Source organism: Quercus suber, unplaced genomic scaffold (genome assembly GCF_002906115.3).
Source record: "Quercus suber isolate HL8 unplaced genomic scaffold, Cork oak 2.0 scaffold_191, whole genome shotgun sequence".
Taxonomy (NCBI): domain Eukaryota; kingdom Viridiplantae; phylum Streptophyta; class Magnoliopsida; order Fagales; family Fagaceae; genus Quercus; species Quercus suber.
In genome coordinates, this window is record NW_027069649.1 from 14,553 (window position 1) to 32,249 (window position 17,697).

At 31.5% G+C, this 17,697-nt stretch overlaps 1 protein-coding gene across 1 annotated transcript; it reads left to right on the forward strand.

Moving 5' to 3' along the window:
* Positions 1-16,404: 16,404 nt before the first annotated feature.
* On the forward strand, positions 16,405-17,561 carry LOC136069811 (polygalacturonase-like). Its single transcript, XM_065778794.1, has 3 exons — positions 16,405-16,790; positions 16,904-17,032; positions 17,550-17,561. The coding sequence occupies exons 1-3, from the start codon at positions 16,491-16,493 to the stop codon at positions 17,559-17,561; spliced, it is 441 nt and encodes a 146-aa protein (XP_065634866.1). The 5' UTR covers positions 16,405-16,490.
* Positions 17,562-17,697: the final 136 nt, after the last annotated feature.

The following is a 17,697-nucleotide window of genomic DNA, read 5'->3' on the forward strand; positions in this document are numbered from 1 at the left end:
ATATCAATGATATATGGCCAAATAATACCACAATAAAAGCAATAACTATAATGTTTTGGGGGGAAAAGCAATAATTAAACTGCAATGTATATTTAATATAGTTTCATGCAATGGCCGATGGGGAAAAAAATGCTGAAGAGCAGTGGGGGCAATTTAAAATTCAATGGGACGGGTGCTATGACATTAATTGGGTATTTTTTTTTTTAATATTTAAATATCACTTAAATAATATTTTATATTTAAAATTCATTATATTTACTTAATTAAAAACAAATTACTAATTAAATTAGTGAAAGTCTCATGCGTCGCACGGTTTTAGTTATGAATTTTTTCTATGTTTTTTTGAGAAATAATAACTAAATGAGTTACTATTACATAATTTTATAACTTGTTTCTAACTAAATGAATAATAATAATTATTAATATTATTATTATTATTATTATTATTATTATTATTATTATTATTATATAAAATGCATAATTTTGTATATTTTTCTTTATATATAATATCTCTAATTAAAATGATCAATAAATTTTTCTAATTATTTTTTTTTAATTTCTTATTTATTAATGAAGAGGGTGATTTGAACTCAAGTAGTTAAATCTTTTTCTAATACTACATAAATAAGGTTATCCTAAATAATAAATTTCAAACTTAAGATTAAAAAATCAATTGTATTTGTACACCTAAAAGAAATTTCATTTTTATTCAAATGGTTAATATCATAACTTATACAACTTGAGTAATGTCTCTAATTATATTGTGCTTTTGCTTTTAAGAACACATATATAAATATTACACATGAAAAAAATAATAAATTTAACAATTAAAGCATTTGAAAAAAAATTAAGCCAAAATCTCAATTCATTAATAAATAAATAAATCCAAATTTCCAAAATTTTTAACCAAAAAAAAAAATGAAAAAGAAGTTAAGTAAAGATAGACTTACTTAGGAATTTGGATAGATGGATCTAATTTAGCCTAATATTATCTATGATCTAAATGGATATAAGAGGAATTCTAGATTGAATTTAGTTAGACTTTTGAAGAAATACAGTCATGAAAAAGTTCACAAAAACCTTATATAATATGATCTAAAATGATATGGGAGGAATTTCGCATATAAATAGATAAAAATTGATAAATCTTAACAATCAATAAGTAAAAGTAACTTGAAATCAGATTGCATTGCAGCACATGCAAGACATGTTTTGAATCAAATTTTTTGTAGTGATATCAATTGAAAAAATCAAAACAAGTACAAACTAAATACATAGTATAATTAAAAGCTAAAACACACAAAATAGTTCAAAAGTTAAGAATTTAAATAAAAATAAATAAGAAACTTACCTAAGAGAAACCAAGAACTTAAATGGGTGACCCTTGTTTTGTTTCTTTATTGTAGACTTCCTTTGACATAATATCCATACATGAAAATTTAGAAACAAATAACAATAAGTAAGATGAAATTTATTTAATCAAAACTATAATATACAAATACATATGCATGCATGAGTTGCAACTTGAATAAAAAAAATTAAAAAAAAAACAAAAAAAAAAAAACAAAACAACAATGTGGGGTCCAAGAAGGATTTTATGGAAAGACCATTGGTGAATATATATAAGTTTTAAATTTTGATAATAAATTTTTAGTTGGAGTAGGATTTAAATTTACGAAAATTAGATGATAAATTTTTAACTAAATTAAATTATAATTAAATAATATCTCTTGATTCGAGGATATATATCCTAAAAATTAATAAAATAATTTTTTAAGTAATTAATAAAACGTAAGAATCAACTTGAGGGGAAAAAAAGCATGAGGGTGTTGTGTGGGATTCCAAATTTTAGTTTAGAATTTTTTTTTTTTTTTTTTTTTTTTCTTAGGGAAGGAAATTTAAAAAGAAATCTAGAATAGACTTTTAGTTAGGTGTGGCAATTCGTATCCACGGGTCAAGTTCGTGTTGTGTTGAGCCATGAGTATTTAGCTATATGAATTGACCCAAACCCGTCCTGTTTAGTAAATGTGTCAAGAATCCTCAATCCTAACTTGTTTAATTGACAGGTCATAAATGACCTGAATAGCCTATTATTAATTATTATATATCTAAAGATTTTCTTTTTTCTTTTTTCTTTTTTGAGAATGTCATATATCTAAGGTTAAAATACAATTACAGCCATAAATATAGTAATAAACATATAATTATAACCTAGATTAAGCAATAATAATGAAATAATAGTAACAAAAACTAATACATTTATAAGCTAAACGGGTTAGACAAGTCAAACAGGTTCTCATGTTGAACACTAACACGACCCGTTTATTAAACGGGTCAGCTATATTGACCCGAATATGACCCAAACTCATTTAGCCTCAACCCATGACCTATTTTAAATGAGTTAATCGTGTTGAGTTCATGGGTCATGTCAGATTTTGCCACCCCTACCTTTAGTTTGAATAGAATTTAAATTTGTTAAAATTTAAATGATAAATTTTTTCATAAATTAAACTATTGTTAATTTTATCCCTTAATTTGGGGAAATATATCCTAAAATTAATTTAATAATTAATGAGTGTAGTTATTTTTTAGGAAAAAAAATTGTGAGAGAGAGAGAGAGAGAGAGAGAGAGAGAGAGAGAGAGTATCACATACAACATGTATATCCTTCCAATACAAATACATATGCGCAAGTTGCAACTTTAAAAAAAACAAAACAAAAACAAAAACATGGGGTGCAAGAAAGGTTCTATGGAAAGACCACTGGTGAATATATATATATATATATATATATATATATATAAGTTTTGAAATTTTGATAATAGATTTTTAATTGGAATAGGATTTAAATTTCTTAAACTTAGATACATGTTGCATATTTTGTAAAACATTTATCGTTACTTTATCTAAAGAAATTAATAAAAACAAATAAGTTGTTGTCTCTATTAATTAAAACATAGATGCATGTCGCACGTTTTGTTAAAACACTTATTGTTACTTTATCTAAAGAGATTTATAAGAACAAATAAGTTGTTGTCTCTATCAACTGAAACTTAGATGCATGCTACGCATTTTGTTAAAACACTTACTGTTATTTTATCTAAAGAAATTGATAATAAGTTGATATCTCCATCAAATGAAACTTAGATGTATGTTGCACATTTTGTAAAATACTTATTGTTACTTTATCTAAAGAGGTTGAAAAGAACAAATAAGTTGTTATCTCTATTAATAAAAACTTAGATGCATGTTGCATGTTTTGTTAAACACTTATTGTTACTTTATCTAAAGAAATTGATAAAAACTAATAAGTTGTTGTCTCTATCAACATTTTTACAAATCGTAAGCTACAGGTTGTTATAGGTTGTTATTGATGGCAAAAATATAATTTCAGCGGTAGGTACAAATTAGAACTAATAATAACTTAACACCTAGGATTTTTTGTGAAAAATATTGTGAATGTAGTACTTCTAAAAAAAAGTGATTAAAAAAAAGCAATACAAAAAAAAATTCACAACATTTTAACAATAGTTGAGTTGACAAATTTTTATTAGTTCTCATCTAAGTCCACCACTAATGATGCACAAAATCGTCAGTGAGTTGATCGTCCACATATGCGGCGATTGAAGTACCTAAAGAACAAAAAGAATGAACAACCTATAGAAAGCACTGGTAAGGTGCCGGCCAAAGACTCTTCAAAGGTTAAGTCAGTAATAAAAGAATCTCCAATAACTCGAAAGTATAAGAGTTAGGAAATTTCACATACCATGGAGAAGAGGAGAATTGGTGCTTATATAGTGATGTAAAACTGACCAAGATCCCATGAACATAGGACATTTTCTTGTAGGGAAGATATTGAGTTAATGTTACGAGATCTTAGGGCTTTATTTCCTATATTAGAAGGATACGAATATGTAGAGAGATCCGTGGATGTGGTATACAAGTTCTTTCCATATAGGGATTCACAAGTGGGGAGTACGCAAATGGAGTGGGACTAAGTATATTTCACAGTTAGTATTGGTTAACCCGATGGGTAGATTCATACCTGATGACTAGGACTGTCCAACCCACCCGACCACCCGCCCAACCCACCTATACCCGATCGGCGTTCACCAATCTGACTGCTCTGGTGGTCGGCCGCGGGTCCCAAGCTCCAAAACCCGACACCGGTGGGTCGGTTTCGAGTCCCCTCATTCAAACCCGTGAAACCCGACCCGCTCGAAGACATCAAACTCTGGTGAATTCTCCAGCGATTCCGATGAGTTTTCAGCTTGATTTGCAGATTTCGGCGACCAAAACAACCAGATCCGGCATAGATACACCAGATCCAGCGATTCTCGGCACGATTTGGGGCAAAAATAATCGGATTTAACGAAATCCTCACCGGATCTTGGCCGGATCGGGTGAGATCTCGCCGATTTTGGCTGTTTTTCTATGTTTTCCGTCAGGTTTCAGCCTCATCCAAAACCAATGCCACCCGCCGGCGAACCGACCCGCGAAACCCGACCCTTTTAACAGGTTGGTTGTGGGTTGAGAATTTGCAATCCAATCTCTTACGGGTCAATTTGCGGGTTGGGCACAAACCCAACCCGCCCGACCCGTGGACACCCCTACTAATGACGAATATGTATGGAAGCTATAAATAGTGTCATGTGGCCATCAAACTCAAAGGAGATGTTTTATCCCGAAGGACACCTTTGTCCATATTTGTCTCAATTGGTATATTTGGCCCGACAGGTATATTGATCCTGAAGGGTATATTGATACCAAATGGTATATTTGTCTCGACAGGTATATTTATCCGAAATGGTATATTTGGCCCGACGGGTATGTTGGTCCCGAAGGGTATATTTTTCCCAATGGGTGTATTGATCCGGAAGGGTATATTTCACCCGACAAGTGTATTAATCCCAAAGGATATATTTTTCCCGATGGGTGTATTAATCCCGAAGTGTATATTTGTCTCGACGGGTATATTGATCCCAAATGGTATATTTGGCTCGAGGGGTGATTCAAGACTAAAGGGTCTACGGAACCCAAAGGGCATTGCCAACCTGATGGCAAAAGGAGTTAGTAAATTTTCTTGGTCGAAATATCCTTTTCAGCTGCCCCCTATTCCGTGGTCGTCAGGATGCTCGATGGGTTGCAGAATACAACAAGCAATTTTGGTTATGTAGCGGTCTACCTTGGTGTTCATGTAACCTATAGGGCCAAAATGGTATTTTGAACTGCGTAAGGGACTTGTGACATCTTCTGATTGGGCAACAACAGTCATGTCGCTTCGTTTCTCGCTTCTTCGCCCTATAGATAGCTCTTCACCCCTACTGACCTTACTGTTTACTGTTTTTACTTTCTTACACCGTGTGGAGCTCTTGTTCATCTGTCATTTAGACCTGTCCATTCTAGGGTTCGTCCATTGCCTATTCAACTGACGCTGAGCTCAAGGCTCAAAAAGCCAAGATCGTCGAGCTTGAGAGGCATGCCTATCGGGTTGAGTGGTTGACGAACATGGCGACAGAGCCGGCTGCTCTTCCCGATCTCATAGAGGATGCCAAGGCCGAAGCCTTCGTGAAGTTTCAATCATCCCAAGCCTACTTTGACAAGCTAGGGGTGAAGTTTGGCGAATACTTCCGTCATTTTCATGAGCGGGCCACTATACCCTTCCCAAACTCAGGTTTGGACTTTACCCTTTCAAATTAATGTGGATAGTACCCCATTTTAATTTATTTAACATATAACATATTACATGAATATTTATGAAAAAGAATTATTTACAAACAAAACATGTGAGGTATGTATACATAACATGTAAGAATTTACAACATGTAAGATCTACAAACCCAAACACCAGTAGCTCACAAATCCAACAAACACAAACAAAAATAGAGAGAGATGATAGAAGATCTGAACTGGCAAGAGACTGAAACAAAGAATTAAAGAGAGAAAATGACTGAAAATCAAGCCTTTGAGAGATAATTACAGATCGACAATGGTGCGATGGAGGAGAATTGCAGATCAACAATGATGGAGGTTTGAAGATCTAAAGATTTCGAACTGGAGGTGTTGGCTGTTGAGAGATCGAGAGAGTGAGAGAGATCAAGGAACTAAGAGAGAAGTAGAATGAAAGAACTGAGAAATTGCGGTGAGGAATCTGAACTAAAGNTTTTTTTTCTCTCTACTGAATAATATCTTTACTTTTGGATTTAGGTGGCTTGATAAGGTGCTAACAATGAAATTTTTTTTTTTTAATTTATCTTTTTCTAGAAGAAAATTTAGGTTGCAATTGAGATTTATTTATTTGAAGATTTAAATAGGAAATCCTATAATTGATAATGAACGAATTTTATTCTATGAAAGATCAACGTTGAACATAACTTTTATAGGAGATGCTTTTTTTTGGTTCATGTTTATAGAAAATTACTCATTTTTTGTTCACTGATTTGAGTTAGAAATATTATTTAATTTCATTGATCACTTTGTATATAATATATGTATGAGTTATGACTAACATATGAATAGTATTTCCCTAAATAAAATCTTGCCTACGCTCCCGTGCTCATACATGGAAAGTAACAGGAAGCATATAAATCTAATACTAAAATACAGGCATCTCAGCCACCAAACGCAATGTTACCTAGTCAGATTCCTGTTTTCTATAGTTGCAATTGAGATTTATTTATTTGAAGATTTAAATAGGGAATCTAATAGAATTGATAATGAATAAGTTTTATTCTATGAAAGGTCATTGTTGAACATAATTTTTATAGGAGATGCTTTATTTGGTTCATGTTTATAGCAAATTGACTCATTTTTGTACACTGATTTTGAGTTTAGAAATTTTTTTTTTTTTTTTTTTTTGCTAACCTATTATTTTAATTTCATTGATCACTTTGTATATAATATATGTATGAGTTATGAATAACATATGATATAGCAATTCCCCTAAATAAAAAATCCTGCCTACACTCCTATGCTTATACATGGGAAGTAACAGGAAGCATATAAATCTAATACTAAAATACAGGCATCTTAGCCACCAACGCCAATGTACCTAGTCAGATTCCTGTTTTCTATAGTTGCAATTGAGATTTATTTATTTGAAGATTTAAATAGGAAATCTAATAGAATAGATAATGAATAAGTTTATTCTATGAAAGGTCATTATTGAACATAACTTTTATAGGAGATGCTTTATTTGGTTCTTGTTTATAGCAAAATTACTCATTTTTGTACACTAATTTGAGTTTAGAAATATTATTTAATTTCATTAATCATTTTGTATACAATATATGTATGAGTTATTACTAACATATGAATAAGTAATTCCCCTTAAATAAAAAATCTTACCTATGCCCCGTGCTTACATAGGAAAGTAACAAGAAGCATATAAATTAATACTAAATAATGGCATCTCAGCCACCAAACGCAATGTACCTGGTCAAATTCTTGTTTTCTATAGTTGCAATTGAGATTTATTTATTTGAAGATTTAAATAGGAATCCAATAGAATTTGATAATGTAAGTTTTATTCTATGAAAGACCATTGTTGAACATAACTTTTATAGGAGATGCTTTATTTGGTTCATGTTATAGCAAATTACTCATTTTTGTACACTGATTTGTGTTTAGAAATATTATTTAATTTCATTGATCATTTTGTATACAATATATGTATGAGTTATATATGACTAACATATGAATAAGTAATTCCCCTTAAATAAAAAATCCTACCTACTTCCCCGTGCTCATACATAGGAAAGTAATCGAAGCATATAAATCTAATACTAAAATACAGGCATCTCAGCCCCAACGCAATGTACCTAGTCAGATCCCTGTTTTTTATAGGTTCTGCTTCAAGGTGGTCTTTATAGCCATCCAGTTTTCTCCCATCCAGTTTTCTCTTGCTAACTCTCTAAAAATTTAACAAAAACAGTTTTCTTACTCTGGTCGTTTTCAGTTTTCTTTAAATGAACTTTCGTTTCAAATATTATAGATTAACTAGTGTATAATAATAGTGAAGTCTCTCTCAAAAAAATAATAATAATAATAATAATAATAATAATAGTGAAGTCGGCAAACAATTTCCTATAGTAGCAAGGAACAACGAATATTTTATAATTAAAAAAAATGCATGCTTTGTAACTAGATGAACCCTGCTTCCTTTTAGTAAAAAAAACATGAATTTTTGGGTTTTCCAAGGAAGGCCAGTTGAAAGTCATGCCATATATATATATATATATATATATGAGATGGGTTCAAGTTACACCTGATGTAACTCTTTAGAGTTATACCTTTTTTAAACCATTAGATTTAAGTAGATCCAACAGTCAAAAAAAGACCTTCATTAATCCTAATATGCTGATTAGGATCTCATTAATTATCCATCATTTATTTTATTTTATATCTATCTCTAAACCCAAAAAAAGTGTTATATTTGACTCTCTCTCTCTCTCTACGTTTCTCTCTCTATCTCTTTCTCCTCAATGATAGATAAGAATCAAGAAATTAAAAGGAAAATGCTAACGAGTGCCCTTAGGGCACTGGTTAATAATCCATTTTAGGAAAGTTTTGATACCACTTTTATGAAAAATGAAAAAAGCTGTCAAAATATTAATTACTTTTTTTTTATTTCCCATAAAAACTTTCTTTAAATGGATTATTAACCAATGCCCTAAGGGCATTCGTTAGCATTTCCCTTAAAAAAAAGCTTAAGTTCCATCTTTCTAACCCTAGTGCTGCCCCGAGACTTGCTTCGCTATCCACTTAGGCTTGTCTTTTATAGGCTTCCTCTCCGAAACAACTTCAAAAACGGTGGGCAGTTCATTGATCAAGCTAAATAGACGTTTCCTGTCAAACCAAATCAACTCAAATTTATGTTAAATAGACAATTATAACAAGGGAAAATGGCATGCAATTTTGCATACATGAAAACCTTCTTTTAGATTGTATTAATAGTAGACGTACAAAAAAAATGGTGAACTTTGTGAGAGAAAAAGAAGTCTGAATTTCCCGGTATAGTTACAAAGAATAACTCGCTCAGTCAAGCCTCATTCAGATTTCTCAGCTACTATAAAATAAATGTCATCGTGCCACTAACTTGCAAGCTCTGACCCAAAAACTGCCAACCTCAAAGGATAAGATGGCTTTAAACATAAACAAGTATGGCCTTAGAACGCAGTATCTCACCATGATTCTTGTCCCATCCCCAGCAGTTCAATATAAGCAAATAAAGCCACTGAATCAAGAGAGTTCCTAGAATGACAAGAGAGAGAAACGTAGAGAAAGAGTCAAATAATATACTCCCTCCGTCCCATTTTTTTGTCCTATTTGAAAAGTCAAATTTTTTAAGGGAACATCATTTATTGTCTTGTCTATCTTTTAAAAATGTATAAGTTTCCAAAACAACTCTTAAAAAAAATTATCAAAAAATTGAATTAGTAAATTAATAGGGGTATAATAGGAACATTAGTAAATTAATGACTTTTATTTTTAGAAACAAGCAATATTTTGGGACATCTCAAAATGGAATAGAGGACAAAAAAAATGGGACGGAGGTAGTAACACTTTTTTTTGGGTTTAGAGATAGATATAAAATATAATAAATGAGAGATAATTAATGAGATCCTAATCAGAATATTAGCATTAATGAGGGTCTTTTTTTGACCATCGGAGAGAGAGAGAAACGTAGAGAGAGAGACAATCAGACGTAAAACATTTTTGGGTTTAGAGATAGGTTTAGAATGTAATAAATGAGGGTAATTAATGAGATTCTAATAAGAATAGGGCAAAACTTAGATACAGTTCCTTAGGTACAGTACCTTAAGTACCCCTTTTAAAATTAAAACACCTGCTCACTTACTTAACAGTGAAAATGCCGTTTTCTTCTCCGTTTATTTCTTTTCCTTCTTTTATTTTTCCCCTGCTTCAGACTATTTTGGGCATTCAAAATTTTCTCAAGAAATCAAGATTTTCTATTCAAACAAACACTAAAAAAATTATAAATCAAATTAAAAACCCATTCTAAAACACACAAAGAATTTCAACAGGGCACATATCAAAACCCACGGATCTACAAGCCCTCATTTCCCAAACCCAAATGAAATTCTCAAGCTTTCATAACCTAATCACCAAATCAACCAAAGGATAAAACAAAAAGAGAGAGAATGGCGGCCATCAGTGGTGGAGACCCCTTTGACCTATGCTGCCGTGTATGGTGGCCGTACTCTTGAGGTTCTGCCATGGTTGAGCTTGAGAGAGAATCAGGCTTAGGAGAGAGAAACCTGCGAGATTAGAGAGAGAGCCATCCTTCTGTGGCTCGCGGTGGTCGTTGGCAGCGGCTGGGGTTTGGCTACATGAAACTTGGCCACCACCAATCGATCTACTCCGCCGCTGGCTTAATCGCCTCTTCTTTCTCTCTCCCTCTGTCTTTGATGAACCCATCAGTTTGTGGTTTATTGATATTTTGTTGGTTTGATTGTTACTATGTGAGAAGTACTTGATGTTCATAAAATTTGAATGAACATTTTCTAATATTTTCTCTAGCTACCAGCAAAGGCTTCAGTTTAATGGAAGGGAAGACGACGTTAAGAAAGTGAATATTTCATCCAATTTAAGCGAGAGAGACGGAAAGAGAGAGAGAAAAAGAAAGAGAAGAAAACAGTTTTGGGGTTTTGGGTTTTTGGGGTTTTCTCATGGGAAGTCAAAGTCTTAAACAGGGAAAAATAAAAGAAGGAAAAGAAATAAACGGAGAAGAAAACGGCATTTTCATTGTTAAATAAGTGGACATGTGTTTTAATTTTAAAAGGGGTACCTAAGGTACTATACCTAAGAAATTGTATCTGAGTTTTGCCCATAAGAATATTTGTAATAATGAGGATCTTTTTTTAACCGTTGGATCTACTTAAGTCCAACGGTTTAAAAAATGTGTAATTCTAAAAAGTTACACCAGGTGTAACTTGAACTCATCTCATATATATATGTGTGTGTGTGTGAGGCATGACTTTCAACTGGCCTTCCCTGAAAAACACAAAAATTCATGTTTTTTTACTAAAAGGAAGCAGGGTTCATCTAGTTAATATGCTACTAATTTTACAACTCAAACTCTTTCTCTTCATAGACCCCCAAACACTTTGTTTATGAGAAAGTGTCAATTCAATTATAAGGCCCCTAACACATGTAGTGTAAACCTTATTTCTCCTTATATTATTAGTCCATAGTTGCAAAAAATAATCCTTATATTATTTTTAGGCCTAAATACACTGATCGTTCTTGAGTTTACTTATTGAACTGTCTTTTAGGATCTGTTTAGTTGGAATTATTTTGGAAAGCATAGTATAAATAAAAATGTGAAAATAGGAGAGAAAATGGATAAGAGTGATGTTTAGTTAAGAAAATGAGGGGGAGAGAAAATTAGTAAGGCCCGACTATTTTCCCTCGAGCCACCAAATCTCCCCCAAATTGGGGAGAAAACACCAAAGATAACAAGGTCACTCATTTTCAGACAAAAACTGCCCCAGACAACACCAACATTCAACGTTATGTCTTCTTTCCTTTTTTGTCTTTTTCATTTTGTTGTCTCATACTCTCATTGTTTCTTCCTTCTTTTTATTACCTCTATTATTATTTTTTTTTTTTTTTAATTTTGGGCTCACCAGTTTCTTCTTATTTCAGTTTTGGACCTTTTGGTTTTTTTTTTTTTTTTATTTAATTCTTGGTAACAATTTTCATTTCTTGAATTTTTTTTCGCTTCTATTCCCTCGAGTGTATGAGATTTCAAACTCAGGATCTCATGATATCTTAGGAACCACTAACCTAATTCCTTGGGGTTATCAGTACACAATATTTAATAAAAATATAATGTGTTACATTTGTTTTACTAATAGAGACATGATGGTAAATTTATATAGACTCTATTTTCTATCCTTCCATTTTTTATTTTCAACCAAACAAAAAAAGTTTTTCATCCCTTCACTTTTCCACCCTCCTAATCAAACAAAATGAGGGAAAATAAAATCTCTTCTATCCGTTCACTTTTCCATCATCTTTTTATTTTCTATCTTTCCACTTTTCTATCCTCCCAACCAAATGCACCCTTAAGTTTTAAAAGAATGCTATTGAAATAAAATGAAAGATGATGATAGTGTGTTCTTCAGGTTATTTCCTAGAAGTAGAAATTGATTTAATCAAAACTGATCTCTGGTGGTAATGTCCGGAAAGATGTTGTCTTCACTCGACTTGGCCTAATTGTTGAATCCTAGGGCGCAGGAGCCCAGGGCCAATACAAAATTATCTATATAAATAGAGGCACCATGGTCTAATATCAATTTTTTTTTTTTTTTTTAAAATAGAATTTTTTAACTTATGTCATCCGCTCTATCCGCTTTATGATTATCGCTTTTTCTCTTTGAGTTAAAATTCCAATTAATTTTTGGCCCTAGATCTTTTGCTTGACAACAAGAAATTTTATTGGTTAAACTAACTGGAACTCATCATGTCCAAATAATTACTACTTAATAACACTATATGCAGGGGCAGAGCTATAGCAAGGCTTGGCTCCCCAAAATTTTAAAATATTATTTTATATTATGTATAAGTATTAAAACTTTAAATATGTAGCTACAAAAATAGAAGTTGGCCCCCCTAAATATTTGATTTAGTCCAATGATGCTCTTAAAAACCAATAGAATTTGTCAATTGGTCTAGTGATTATAGAGACATAGTTTTTGTTTTCTCTAATTCGTTTTTTTTTTTTTTTTTGGTACATGTTTAATATCAAATTAAACAACTTTTGTATAGTATTGGAGTTTAAAGATGATAAGTTGCTCTAAAAAATTAACTTGCAAATATATATATATGTGAAAGTTGTTAATTTTATATACAATATATTTATAAATTATGACCTACTTTAATATTAAAATATTTATATTTATATGTGTATGTGTATATTTACGCATGTATATAATGATTTATCTTGACTCAAGAACAAAAAAAATCCTAACTCCTCCTTGACTACATGAACATTGTAATGTCTACTAATAATGCCAAAAGTTCGGTTGGTGATGGTGATACTACAGATCATGATGTAGTGACAACTGGTTTTATTAGTATTTACAATGAATATCTATTGGAGAAGCTATCAATATCATCTCATCAAAATTGATATGATCACATATTTTTATTTTTATGTTTGACCATTCAATAGGTTAAACATATCTTGTTTAACCTACTATTACATGAGATTCAATTTAGATTGTCTAGGCTTTTTGAAACCCAATTGACATTTGACAACAATGAAGTTGCACTCCGCGTGCAGGAAAATTTAAAATTTAAAAATTTTACCCAAAAAAAAAAAGAAAAAAAAAAAAGAAAGACAAAAGTAGGATCAATTGGAAGAAGAAAAAAAGACAAAAGTAGGATTAATTTGCAAATGGGATATTTTAATTGTAGAGTCCTGTTGACGATGCTCATAGTGCATTTATTAATTGATTATTTTAGAAAAGTTTTTAATATCATTTTTATTGGAAATATAAAAATTATTAAAAAATTAGTTTTTTTTTCTTTTCCCGTAAAAAGATTTTAAAATTAATTGTTAAATCAATGTCTTTAAGACATTTGTTAACTTTTCTCTTAAATGTAATTGTGATGCACTATTCAATGAGGGAGTAGGAGTGTAGGAAAGAATATGGGGCTTAATTATTATCTTTTGTTATTTTCTTTTAATTATTTCATGTAAATATTGGAATTAAGATTTTATTTCCTTTATTTTAGGTTTTTTTTAAGGCCTTCCTTGTTAAATTAGAGCTTTATCATTGAATCTTATCAATTAGGATATTTTCCTTAATAAGATCAATTTTTAAAATATTTTTACTTGTAAAAAGAACTTTCCAGGGCCTTTCAATAGCTAGATTTGCAATCTTTAAAACAAAATAATAATTTGCCTTCAATAAAATTGACTTTTTCTTTATTTCTGATAGATTTAAGAGTTTGAGTCTAGCTAAAATGAGATCCAGTACTTTCATGCTTTCTGCTATGCCATATCTGATATTAGAGGCTTTAGAGCTTGTTAACATTTTGATATGGCAAGAGGAGATTACAAAAGTAACCACACTATTGACAGTGATCATGGGAGTGAAGGCCCTCAAAGCGGTGATTATATCTTAGGTATAGTTTTTTTTTGCATTTCAAGCCCATTTGGGATCGATGTGATCAAGTTTCAGCTTATTTGAATTTTTAGTTTTTTTTTTTATACTATTTAAATGTCTCATTGCACTTTTTGACACTAATCATAAGTCTTATTGTACTATTCATCTAACTTTTAACTTTTTTTTTCCTACACAGCAAAAAAATTTTAGTTTGTACAACAAAATTATTCATTTTTCTCTCTTTGTGTAAATTTAATGGGCACTTCAAATAAATTAAGTAGACACAGTAACCAACACAAACAGAAAAATCCAGCATCAGTCCGCTACCAAGACTCTAAATTTTTACATGAAAAAACGCTCCAATGAGAAGGGAAAATCCACCAGTAAAAATCTTCCACTATAGAATAATAGGCTTAAACAATCTTCTCTAGAACAAATGCTAAAGACTACAAAAATATCAAGAACACAATTCTTGGATCACAGGAAACAAATATATTCATCACACTAATGTGGATTTCAATAATTACATGGTTCTTAGCATCCTAGCAAATGGAGAGGAACTTCAAGCAACAACTACAATCAACACAGAGCTCTTTTCCGCAAGAACAATATATTGAAATTTCATCGGAATTGGATTTGACATGGCCTTCAAATTTTGGTTTGAAAGTAGACCTAAGCATTTCTGCAAATAAGTCTCTCTTGAAAAATTCCCTTGCAGTGAGACTTGAATTAAAAAAAAAAAAAAATGGCCTCCATGGACATAGATCTTCCTAATATACCAAGGGTCCAAGACTGAGTTTATGAACAAGTATGAAGATACAAAGAGACCTATGAAATACTCACGGTTTCTTTTACAGCAACACTAAAAAGACTACGTTTCTTAACTTGGCTTAATACATAACCAAACTACTTGAATATATCCGTTATTAAAACCTGTTTTTGACACAAGGGTTAGCCTACATAACCTAAAACCTAACAAAAAGCTCTCGTAGTTTATGGTTGATGTTGCAAACTATTAGCTTTGACGGTAATTTAGACGTTGAGGTAAACATTGCAAAAATAATTATAGTAACATCGAACTATATAAGGTGTTAATTACAAAAATTTTAAATTCAACATGCATGTTACAAATACCTTTTAGTTTTGGCTGAATAATTGTAATTATTTCTTTTTTAATTGATAATTGCTTATAGCGATGTAAGGCTTTTTTTTTTTTTTTTAATTATATATAAGAAGGTTAACATTAGTGGTGCGAAATTATTATATTGCTATTTTTAACTACTCACCCCGACAACAAAAATGCTCCAAATGTTGTTATCTTTAAATTTTTTGGCAAATGAGCTATAGTAAACTGCCAATGAAATGACAGTTTACTATAGCTCAAAGTTATAACAAATATTAGTATTTTATTCTTACTTTACTCTCTCTCTCTCCCTTTTCTATTTTCTTTCTTCCTCGCCCAGATTCTCTCTTTTTTGTCTTTCTTAATTCTCTCTTCTCTATCTCTTACCCCTCTCTCTCTTCCCTGTGAGTCTGCTCTCTCTCAGACAGATGAAAGAGGTGGGTTTGCTATTCATGGGCAACAGCAGCAACAATGGCAGGTTGAGATCGAATTTTGGGTTGAAAGTCATGTGGTGGGTTGTGGCTAGAGATTGTGGCAGTGGGTTGGGTGGTCCAATCTGGGTTTTTACTTGGTGTATATTCATATGGGTTTGTGTTTAATATGGATGTGGGTTTGATGGTTGTGATGGTGGTGCCTTGTGGTGCTGGTTGATTTTGTGTCATGGGTTTGGTGGGTGTGGGTTGAAGAGGGGGAGAGAAGAAGAGAGAAAAAATAAATAAATAAATGAATAGTGTTTAACTGTTTTGTGAAAAATAAAAGCATTGATGTAGGCTGAGTTGTGAACCAATGAGTTAAAATAAATAAAAATGACTTTTTTAGATACTAAAAGTCAAATTTTCTTCTAGCTCCATGACGCTGATGCTCTAAAGTTAGTGGTGGGTAATGGATTTAGTGGTTTTGAAGGCTAGAATTATGTGCAATAAATTGTAAAGGTAGCTTGGTGTGGGGGTTTGATTTGGGTTGGCAGTTATTGCGGTTGGGTACTTGGTTGACAACAATGTGATTGCGGTTGGGTACTTGTTTTGAGTGGGTTAACATCTAAAATATGACTATAATGAAGGATGGAAAGCCCTAATTTATGGAAAATATTCTCTTACTTCTCAGCCTATAAATACGTTGTCCTTAATGACAAAGCAGTTTCATTGCTCACATTCATACCTTCTATCATCCTAAAAACTTTTTGCACATCTTTAAGACAATTGCTTTTTTTCTCCAAAAGTGAAAGACATGTCTCAACAAAGCCAATTTCTTACACTTCTCATAATCTTAGCCTCTTTCTCAACCTGCTTTAGCAGTTACAAAGAGGACCCACATGCTACTAATGGAGGTCCTGATCCTATAGCCCACACTACATCAATGGGCACCATCAACCAGGGTGATAAACATGAGCCATGGCTTGTAGACTTCATGAAGTCTCAGACCAAAAGGTTTGATCTCACAACAAGGCTTAGCAGCGCAAGCACTTCACAGAAGCTGGTTAATGTAGATGACTTTGGAGCTAAAGCTAATGGTGGAGATGATACTGAGGTATAATATCCCATATTTTACAAATTCAGTTTATTCAGTTTTCAAATTCTGCCTTTTTTGCATGATTTGGTTTTGAATGTTATGTTGGTCTGATATTGGTTTGGTTTTGTTAGGCATTTATGAAAGCTTGGAAGGTGGCTTGTTCTTCTGCAAATAGCGCTCTTGTGGTTCCTGCAAATAAGAACTATCATCTTAAGCCAATTACCTTCTCAGGTCCTTGCAAACCATACTTTACAATGAAGGTGAGTTTTATCCATGCATGCATCTATAGAAACAATCATGTCAAGTCAATTTATATTCTCTGGTTCGCTCTTACAAATCCGATTTTATATTAAAGTTGAGTTTTATTCAAGCATGCATATATATCTACATGCATAACATATGAGTAATGCTAGTCACGGCACAAACTTTTTCTCAACTGTTGTACACGTCATATTATCATCGAAAAAACATCACTTTAGCTAGAGTTCACAAATAACATCATTGTAGTTATGAAAAAATTTGTCTTTAAATTTATTAATAATAAATATATAACTGCATGTGTGTTTGTGTATAATATAAATATATATATATATATATATAAAATAAATATATTACTTAATTTTAATTTACCTTAATTTATATCCTTAATTTGGAAGTTTATATATTAATTAATAATTAGTATACCAAGATAATTAATAAATGATAATAAATTCATTTTTCCCATTAAAACATGATAACTTATTAGTATTATTTTGACATAAACGTAAATTTGATTAGGTGGATGGCTAAATGAAGAGAATTTTAAGAAATGTGTATATATATATGTGTGTGTGTGTGTGTGTGTGTATATATCTCATTAAAACATGCATGATAATTTATTAGTGTGACACAAAAAGTTTGACAAAACCTCATACTTTTTATATGA

What these genes read in the sequence shown, in the direction of transcription:
- LOC136069811 (XM_065778794.1), top strand. Translation starts at nt 16,491, where the DNA reads ATGTCTCAACAAAGCCAATTTCTTACACTTCTCATAATCTTAGCCTCT. An exon ending in ATGGTGGAGATGATACTGAG is followed by an intron (nt 16,791 to 16,903) that starts GTATAATATCCC and finishes TGGTTTTGTTAG; the next exon opens with GCATTTATGAAAGCTTGGAA.